Here is a 9,185-nt window from a genome sequence, read left to right as displayed (position 1 = left end):
CACCACCACCGTCACTATCATGATTATACCATCATCATCACCGCCCATCACCCTCACTGTGATCACCGTCAACACCATGCACATCACCACCACCGTCACTATCATGATTATACCATCATCATCACTGCTGCCTACCATCATCACTGTGATCACCATCAACACCATGCACATCACTACCACCATCACTATCATGAGTACATCACCATCATCATCACCGCCCATCACCCTCACTGTGATCACCATCAACACCACGCACATCACCACCACCATCACTATCATGATTATACCATCATCATCACTGCCCACCATCATCACTGTGATCACCGTCAGCACCATGCACATCACCACCACCATCACTATCATGATTATACCATCATCATCACCGCTGCCTACCATCATCACTGTGATCACCATCAACACCACGCACATCACCACCACCGTCACTATCATGAGCATCACCATCATCATCACTGCCTACCATCATCACTGTGATCACCATCAACACCACGCACATCACCACCACCGTCACTATCATGAGCATCACCATCATCATCACTGCCTACCATCATCACTGTGATCACCATCAACACCATGCACATCACCACCACCGTCACTATCATGATTATACCATCATCATCACTGCCTACCATCATCACTGTGATCACCATCAGCACCACGCACATCACCACCACCATCACTATCATGATTATACCATCATCATCACTGCCCACCATCATCACTGTGATCACCATCAACACCATGCACATCACCACCACCATCACTATCATGATTATACCATCATCATCACCGCTGCCTATCATCATCACTGTGATCACCCTCAACACCACGCACATCACCACCACCGTCACTATCATGAGCATCACCATCATCATCATTGCCTACCATCATCACTGTGATCACCCTCAACACCACACACATCACCACCACCGTCACTATCATGATTATACCATCATCATCGCTGCCTACCATCATCACTGTGATCACCCTCAACACCACACACATCACCACCACCGTTACTATCATGATTATACCATCATCATCGCTGCCTACCATCATCACTGTGATCACCCTCAACAACACGCACATCACTACCACCGTCACTATCATGATTATACCATCATCATCGCTGCCTACCATCATCACTGTGATCACCATCAACACCACGCACATCACCACCATCATCACTATCAGAAGCATCACCATCGGCATCGTTATCATGAGTACACCATCATCATCACTATCATGTGTACACCATCGTCATCACTGCCAATCATAATCATTGTGACTTTATGAGCTCATGTCTGCATGTCTAGTTTGGAGGGACGCTCCCAGAAAACTGAACGTTAGAAACAGAGTCTGCTTGGAATGGGGGCTGCACCACACACTTGCAGGTATGCTCTAGTACAGCAGAAATAATCCCAGATGGGGCATGGCTTGCTGGTAGAATGCTTGCCTAGCAAGCACCAGGCCCTGAGTGCAGCCCCTAGGGCCACCAGAGAAAGCTGTAAGTGCCCAATATGCACGCATAGGCACACACAGATCTAACTGGCTACTTGCCACGCCATGGTACTTCATCTGCTCTTTCCCTTCGTTTTCTCCTCATTGACTCAATGCTGAGCAGGTTACAGAGCGAGGAGGGTTGGAAAGTTCTTGCAATGCCTAGTGGGTAGAGGCTGCAATGATGGCTGCCTGTGTGCCGCTTTCCAGGCTTTGCTCTGACGCAGAGCTACGTCATCTCAGCTTCTGACACACTCACGAGGACAAACTCAATACTGCTTTTCAGGTCATTTTCATCTTGGGCTCTCAAGCACCTCAGGCTTCTGCTTTCAGCAAAGTGAACTTTTCTTGAGCTCTTCAGTCCTAGGACAAGTGAAAATACAAAAACTGGGCCCAAGAGAATCTGAAGTATACACCATAATTCGCCTAAACTTCAACAAAGCACACATGTGGTTCTCTTTGGATGAAGGGTCTAGAATAGAGAATTGGTAGAGACAGAAAATAGACTAGAAACGTCCAGAGCTGCGAGAGGAAGCTGACCCCTGTGGTTCAATGGATACAAAGTTTTTGTTCGGGATGGACAGGCCTGGAAAATATTACATTCAGCGGGGTAAGTCAAGTTCTGAGAAAGGAAAGGCCCAAGTTTTCTCTGCTATGTAGATGATAGATCTAAGTTGTGAACACATGTGAAAGCATATGGCATCACAGGCATATAAACATAGCCATGTTGTCTACAGTTTGGCATGTGGCACAGGTCAGCATTGGGGTAACAGCTAACTCACAGTGTAACAAAATAGACTCTGATGCATGCGATGTCAGAGGCATCGAGAGGAGGGGCAGACAGAGGGAGAGGAAGGCTGGGTGGACTCAGATGTGATATTCCACGCGCACAGGTGAACACGGAGCCGGGAAAGCTGGGGGCGCAGGTGGGGGGGAGAGGCCGGAAGAATGGTGGGTGCGCTGAACTTAGAAACCGACGTGTTGAATGGAAGCTCCCGTGTACAAATACCTGGAGATAATAATTTTCCGGATCTGGGAATAGTGGTCCCGAGGACAACCTTTAGAACGTATTCAACTTCACCAAAGTCAACACCTAAAAAAAAAAACAGGTGAACAAATCCCTGCAAGCCAGACACATTTGCTGAAAGTGAAGTGTAAGGTAGGTTGCATCTGTTCCTGGGGTGGGGGTGGGGGGTCGGCCCAGCTTCCCGGGGGGGGGGGGGCGCCCCTCCCAGCTTCCCACCTCCTAAGGAAGGAGCTTCATTATTCATTAGTGAAAGCCATCCAGCAGGCAGCGCGCTGTCAGCTGCCGGAATCCAATACCGAGAGGCCCCGCTGCTAGCGCCCAGGCAGAGGTGAGTCAAGGCAAACACAAATGCACCTCTTTAATTTCAGCAGAATTGATTAGGTAACAACCTCCACCCCCAAGGCGCCCTTCCCCAGCCTCTGCAGATGAGAAGCGCCCGTGGCAGTCCACGGGCTTTGAGCTGAGCCCCGCACGGGGCAAAGGGCAACCCTGAGTCAATGCAGGCAGCTCATCACTGGACGAGACCGAGCATTGGAGGTCAGAGAACCAGGGTCTGGGCCCTGTCCTGCCATCTTGTGCATCTGAAGGAGAAGCTGCTGTCTTGGGTGTGGGAGCTCAGAAGCCAGGGAGGGCCGGGGGGGACTACTGTAGCTCCGGTCTAAGGGGAGGAAGTGGAGGTGCATGGCCTCCGGCTGGGGGATCCCGAGGGAGTGGGGGAGGGGAGAGGCTGGCCTCACATGCCCCATGCAGGTTCCCAGGCCGGTCCTTCACTCAGGGAGGGCCGCTGGGCACGAACCTCGTTGCTGGGGCTGGGAGAGAGCACAGAAGTTAGAAAGCCACAGAGCGAAATGGCTCACAGTCTTTGACCCATGCAAGACCCAAGGGGACCCCAGGTTTCCCACGGGAAGGACACAGCGGTGGGAGAGGGTGCAGTGCGGGGGAGGGCGTGGGGTGAGGGGTTTGTGTGCCCCAGGCTTCAGCCACGCACAGGCCAGGCTTGCGCCTTGGCAGAGGGCACCGCGTGAGCAACGCCATGCAGGCCTTAGCAGTGCTCAGCATGGGAGAAATCAGCTCTTCCATGGATTTCTCCAGAAGCATCCTTGGCCCTAGAGAAGGACAGAAAAAAGCAACCATGCCGGTGCATTCACTGCAGGCTGTGCTCGCGGCGTTGTGCATGCTGGTAACCGCAAAGCCGAGTCCTCTGGGACTGTGGAACCGACCAGCACCGGAGGGTCCCGCACATACTGCCGCGCAGACGTGGGGACAGACAGCAGGCATCAGGCTGCACACGCAGCCAGAGTGGTCCCAGCACCGGGCGGGGCTTCGGGCACAAAGGGAAGAAAACGGGTCCCTCCTTCCCTAATGTATCTGTTGCCATTGGACGACTACTGAAATGGGGGCAGGGTGGGTTATTGCACATTTTTTAAAGAGTAAGTAAGAAGACAACTTGCACTAATTCAGTAAGCACCTCCTACAGAGAGCTAAGAGGACGATCCAGTTTCATTCCGTACTTTCTGCTAAGAAAACCAAAACTTTCCGGGCACTGGTGACTCACGCCTGTCATCCTAGCCACTCAGGAGGCTGAGATCTGAGGATCCTGGTTCAAAGCCAGCCCGAGCAGGAAAGTCTGTGAGACTCTTATCTCCAATAAACCACTAGAAAACGAAGTGGTGCTGTGGCTCAAGTAGTAGAGCGTTCGCCTTGAGCTGAAGAGCCCAGGGACAGCGCCCAAGGCCAGAGTTCAAGCCCCACGACCAACCAAAAAAAAAAAAAAAGAGAGAGAGAGAAAGAAAAAGAAAACCAAAACTTCAGAGGTTTAGGGAAGTTTTTGCTATTGGAAAAAAAGACACATGGCTGCGAAGCTCTGAAGGGTCTTCCTGGAGGCTGGGGTCCTCCTGGAGGAGTGGGGGTCTTCCTGGAGTGGGGGTCTTCCTGGAGTGGGGGTCTTCCTGGAGGAGTGGGGGTCTTCCTGGAGCGGGGGTCTTCCTGGAGTGGGGGTCTTCCTGGAGGCTGGGGTCTTCCTGGAGCAGGGTTCTTCCTGGAGGCTGGGGTCTTCCTGGAGCGGGGGTCTTCCTAGAGGCTGAGGTCTTCCTGGAGCAGGGGTCTTCCTGGAGTGGGGGTCTTCCTGGAGGAGTGGGGGTCTTCCTGGAGGCTGGGGTCTTCCTAGAGGCTGGGGTCTTCCTGGAGTGGGGGTCTTCCTGGAGGCTGAGATCTTCCTGGAGGCTGGGGTCTTCCTGGAGTGGGGGTCTTCCTGGAGTGGGGGTCTTCCTGGAGGCTGAGGTCTTCCTGGAGGCTGGGGTCTTCCTGGAGTGGGTTTTTTCCTGGAGTGGGGGTCTTCCTGGAGCGGGGGTCTTCCTGGAACAGGGGTCTTCCTGGAGGCTGAGTTCTTCCTGGAGTGGGGGTCTTCCTGGAGGCTGGGGTCTTCCTGGAGTGGGGGTCTTCCTGGAGGCTGGGGTCTTCCTGGAGTGGGGGGCATCCTGGAGCGGGGGTCTTCCTGGAGGCTGAGTTCTTCCTGGAGCGGGGGTCTTCCTGGAGCAGGGGTCTTCCTGGAGGCTGGGTTTTTCCTGGAGCGGGGGTCTTCCTGGAGGCCAGGGTCTTCCTGGAGGCTGGGGTCTTCCTGGAGCGGGGGGTCTTCCTGGAGTGGGGGTCTTCCTGGAGCAGGGGTCTTCCTGGAGTGGGGGTCTTCCTGGAGTGGGGGTCTTCCTGGATTGGGGGTCTTCCTGGAGCGGGGGTCTTCCTGGAGTGGGGGTCTTCCTGGAGGCTGAGGTCTTCCTGGAGCGGGGGTCTTCCTGGAGTGGGGGGGTCTTCCTGGAGGCTGAGGTCTTCCTGGAGTGGGGGTCTTCCTGGAGTGGGGGTCTTCCTGGATTGGGGGTCTTCCTGGATTGGGGGTCTTCCTGGAGCGGGGGTCTTCCTGGAGTGGGGGTCTTCCTGGAGGCCGGGTCCTGCTGACGGGTGTGGCGTCTGCTGCCCCCAGGAAGACCTCCTCCTCTCCAGGGACCACGGAGGCTGACCCAGCACTGGTTCTGCCCGGCCAAATGGAGCAGCACGGAGCAAGATGGGCCTGCACCAATCGCATTGCGCGTGCCCTCCAGGAAGAAAGATATGAGCTGCTCCTAACTTTTCTAATAATCAAAATTACTCCAAACAACAACCTACCCAATAAAGCTCAATAAAGAGAAATTGAACCCCTAATAACAGAGTTTAGAAGAGACTCTGACTTCCAGAGCATCCGTTTATGTAGCCTAAGCTTTGCTGCAAGTCTTCCATCTTGTGTGTCAAGTGTGTCGCGCTCTAGATTTTGCATCGAGGGCTTCCGGCCTTGCTGTTGAGGAGAGAGGCAGCTTTTCCAGGAACACAGGCCTGCTGAGCCACAGGGAGCTCCCCATCCCGGGCACACCGCCTTCTGAGCTGGCCAGGACCGACATCAGAATGCCGTGAGGAGCCGTGGTACTACCACCTTCCCACGGTACCGCGCAGAGCACCCATCCCGGCCCGCTCATGTCTGCACATGGGACGGTCGGGGGCCCCGCCCCCAACAGGGAGGATGAGGGGAGCAGGCCTCCAGGGGGCGGTTGCTGGCTTCCTAGCTTACACACTTCCAGGAAGCGCAGCCCCCACTTCCCAACCCACACAGGCTGCTGGGACGGACGTGCTTCCGTAAGCGCCTTAACGTTTGGAACGGGAAGGCCGCATGCACACAAAGGTCAGCTTGCAGGCCCCAAAGTCCCAAAAGTCCCTCAGGGCAGCCTTGGAGGGTGTGGGACGATCTGCCGTCAGCTGCTCTGCACAGCCCACGCCAAAGGAAGCCCGGCCCGAGGCGCAAGTGTGGGAGCGGGTTTTGTTTTCCTACAGGTGCCGATGACCACTCCAGCATCCAGCTCACGCTCCGTGTGCGATCCGAGCTCAAGTTCCGGTGACATCAGGATGACTGGGGTTTGGCATGGGGGCTACTTTGGGGTCTACGTACGTAGCTGTGGCCACCTTCCTGTCTTTTCATCTGGTGCCTGCACAGCCCGAGCTGGCCCGACTTTACTGAGCCGCTTGTTTCTCTGTGCATGTGTGCCATCTCCAAAACGCCTGTGGGAGTTACCAAAGCGAGTGGCATGGAGCCTGTTCCCCGGCCGGCCCAGGCTCCGGCGGCAGCGTGGAGCACCGGGGCACCCCGCCCCCCTCCTCAGCCGCACTTCCCACAGCTTCTCTTCCTGGGGAGATGTCCACAGAATGAGCACCTTGCAGGCTGTGCGATCCTACTGCAAAGCCTGTAACTGATCACATGGTTGAGATCAATTAAAACTAAAATGGGAATATCTTGGAACCGGATGCCATGGCATCTTTTGCTATCCTCTCCTGGAGGAGATGTCCTGTGCCGGCGTGGGCGGTGTGCACACTCACACACACGCACACATAGCTCAGCAGTGGATGAATTTGTATTGTCTGGGAATTGCAGAGTCGCATTTTACACGTCCTTACCTACTTCACGTCAGCGGTGCATGGGGTTCTGATGTCTCCCGCCCTGGCTTTGAAGCTGTTGCATGTTAAGTTGGACATACGGATGCGCCAGACTTCCTGCTGAGAGTGGGAGGCGGGGCCTTCAAGGCTTCTGCGGGCAGCTTCTCAGCTGGGGCCTCGTTGTGTGCATTGGTACTGATGAGCCATAAGCTGGCAGGCTTGGCGCTGTGCCAACCGAACTTTATTCAAAAAGCAGCAGTGGGGCCAGGCTGGGGCCTGGGCTGTGGTTTGTAGAATGCTGCATCGGACAAGGCTGCTCCTGACTCTTTTGTTAGTCCATTCGCTTTTTGCCAGCTATGTAGAGTTTCAAGTTTTTTCTCCATCTCAAGCAACATTGGAATACACATTCCTAGTATGCATAAAATAGACTCCTGGGTAGAGGTCCCTAGTTTGGCAGCATCTTCCTCCAAAGTTAGTAGAGAAGCACGGTGAGCTTCCGTCCCGGGTGGCCGAGGCTGTTCCTGTGGTGTGAAGCCTTCATCTTCATCTGGCTGAGCTTTTGCTGTGTCTCATCTGTGAACCCTGCACCTCATTTTCTTGCTCGCCCTTCTATTTCTTTACGTTTCTTCCATATGGCTTTGAGTGAGATTTTACGCATACATGCATACATGTGTTCATTCATACATAAGACATTGTAAAACTCTTTAGTTCCAGAAATCAGTCATTCATTCTATAATTACAGTATGTGTGTGCGATTGTGACTTGTCTCGTGTCTGCAGTGCTGTGAGTTTCCATCTCTAGCCTTAGTGCTTTCACTATCTTTAAGCAGTTGTGCGGCCCTTGTGAGTACACTGCGCGTGGTCGGTGTCACCTTCAACCTCCCATCCGCCCTCGCAGCCCACACACCCACTTCGCTGAACTCTGCGGATCTACCTTGGGTTCTCCATGGCACTCTCCCCTCTCTCCACAATCTAGTTTTAAGGTAATAACATGTTTCTGTCCTTCTTCTTGCTGTGCTGTGTCTCTTTGAAGAAGGCACTCATTTTTCACCTCCAAGTCATAAAGGCAGTCACTCACACCAACCTTCAACGCGGCCAAAGGCCATGGCCTTGGCGCTGGTCTGTGGGGTGGTTTCACACAGGATGTGAAACAGGAGTCTAACTTCACCTGTGATGGCCAGTGTGGATCACCTTGCCTGGACCGGGAGCTGCCTAACAGGTTAGGACAGGGCACTTCCACGTGTGTCTGTGAGGATGGCTCCGAGATACTGGCCTGGGAGAGGGGCAGAGACCCTCCCCAAAAGCCTGTTGACCCTAGCCAACGGGCCAGGGCTGATGGTACCAGAATGGAAGAGTCGGCAGCCAGCACCCAGGACCCTGGGCTTTCTAGCACATCACCAGTAGATCTCCCAGCCTTTCGGCATGGTCTCGCACCAGAGAGTCTCCAGGGAGCTCCCAGGCCATGCTCCTCAGTCCAGGTCTGCATCCTTGGCCTTCCTGTCCTCAGGCTTCTGGCTTCTAAGAGTTAGCAGCTATTGGAGTCTCTGCCTTCCCAGCACAGAGACAGCCATTGTGAACTTACTCAGCCTCTGATCATGTAAGCCAATGTATAATCCCTGCCATTTGTACATACCTAGTTCTAGCTATCTATTTATCATCTATCTATCATCGATCTATCTATCCATCCAGCCACCCACCTACGTATCATCTTGGTTCTGCCTCTGGAGAACCTCAACTAAAACAACAATATTTTCCATATTGATAGACAAGCTTTAAATGATATGCAGGAACTTGTCCATTTTTTTTTTGTCGGTCGTGGGGCTTGAACTCTGGGCTTGGGCGCTGTCCCTCAGCTCTTCAGCTCAAGGCGAGTGCTCTACCACTTGAGCTACAGCGTCACTTCCAGTTTTCTGGTGGTTTATTGGAGATAAGAGTCTCACAGACTTTCCTGCCCAGGCTGGCTTTGAACCGCGATCCTCAGATCTCAGCCTCCTGAGTAGCTAGGATTACAGGCGTGAGCCACCAGCACCCGGCAAACTTGTCCATTTTTAATGTTGTTGATTGCTCTCTGTTTTTTCAAAACGTGTTGTGTCCATACATCAGTCACCAGTCAGCTGGCTGAGTCCTTCCACTCAGCCTAGCTGGGAAGCCCACGGTGCCAGCAAGGCCTCAGCCTGGCGCCTGGTGGCTTC

General features: G+C 53.9%; 1 protein-coding gene across 1 annotated transcript; it reads right to left on the bottom strand.

Annotated features, from left to right (window-relative positions):
* Positions 1-4,376: 4,376 nt before the first annotated feature.
* Positions 4,377-5,621, bottom strand: LOC122120977 (basic salivary proline-rich protein 4-like). The gene has a single exon (XM_042695203.1). It carries the CDS (start codon positions 5,619-5,621, stop codon positions 4,377-4,379), a length of 1,245 nt encoding a protein of 414 aa, XP_042551137.1.
* Between the last annotated feature and the right edge of the window lie 3,564 nt (positions 5,622-9,185).

The sequence above is a fragment of the Dipodomys spectabilis genome, unplaced genomic scaffold, assembly GCF_019054845.1.
Source record: "Dipodomys spectabilis isolate Male_0828 unplaced genomic scaffold, ASM1905484v1 ptg000179l, whole genome shotgun sequence".
Taxonomy (NCBI): Eukaryota; Metazoa; Chordata; class Mammalia; order Rodentia; family Heteromyidae; genus Dipodomys; species Dipodomys spectabilis.
This window is presented reverse-complemented; position numbering and strand designations above follow the sequence as displayed.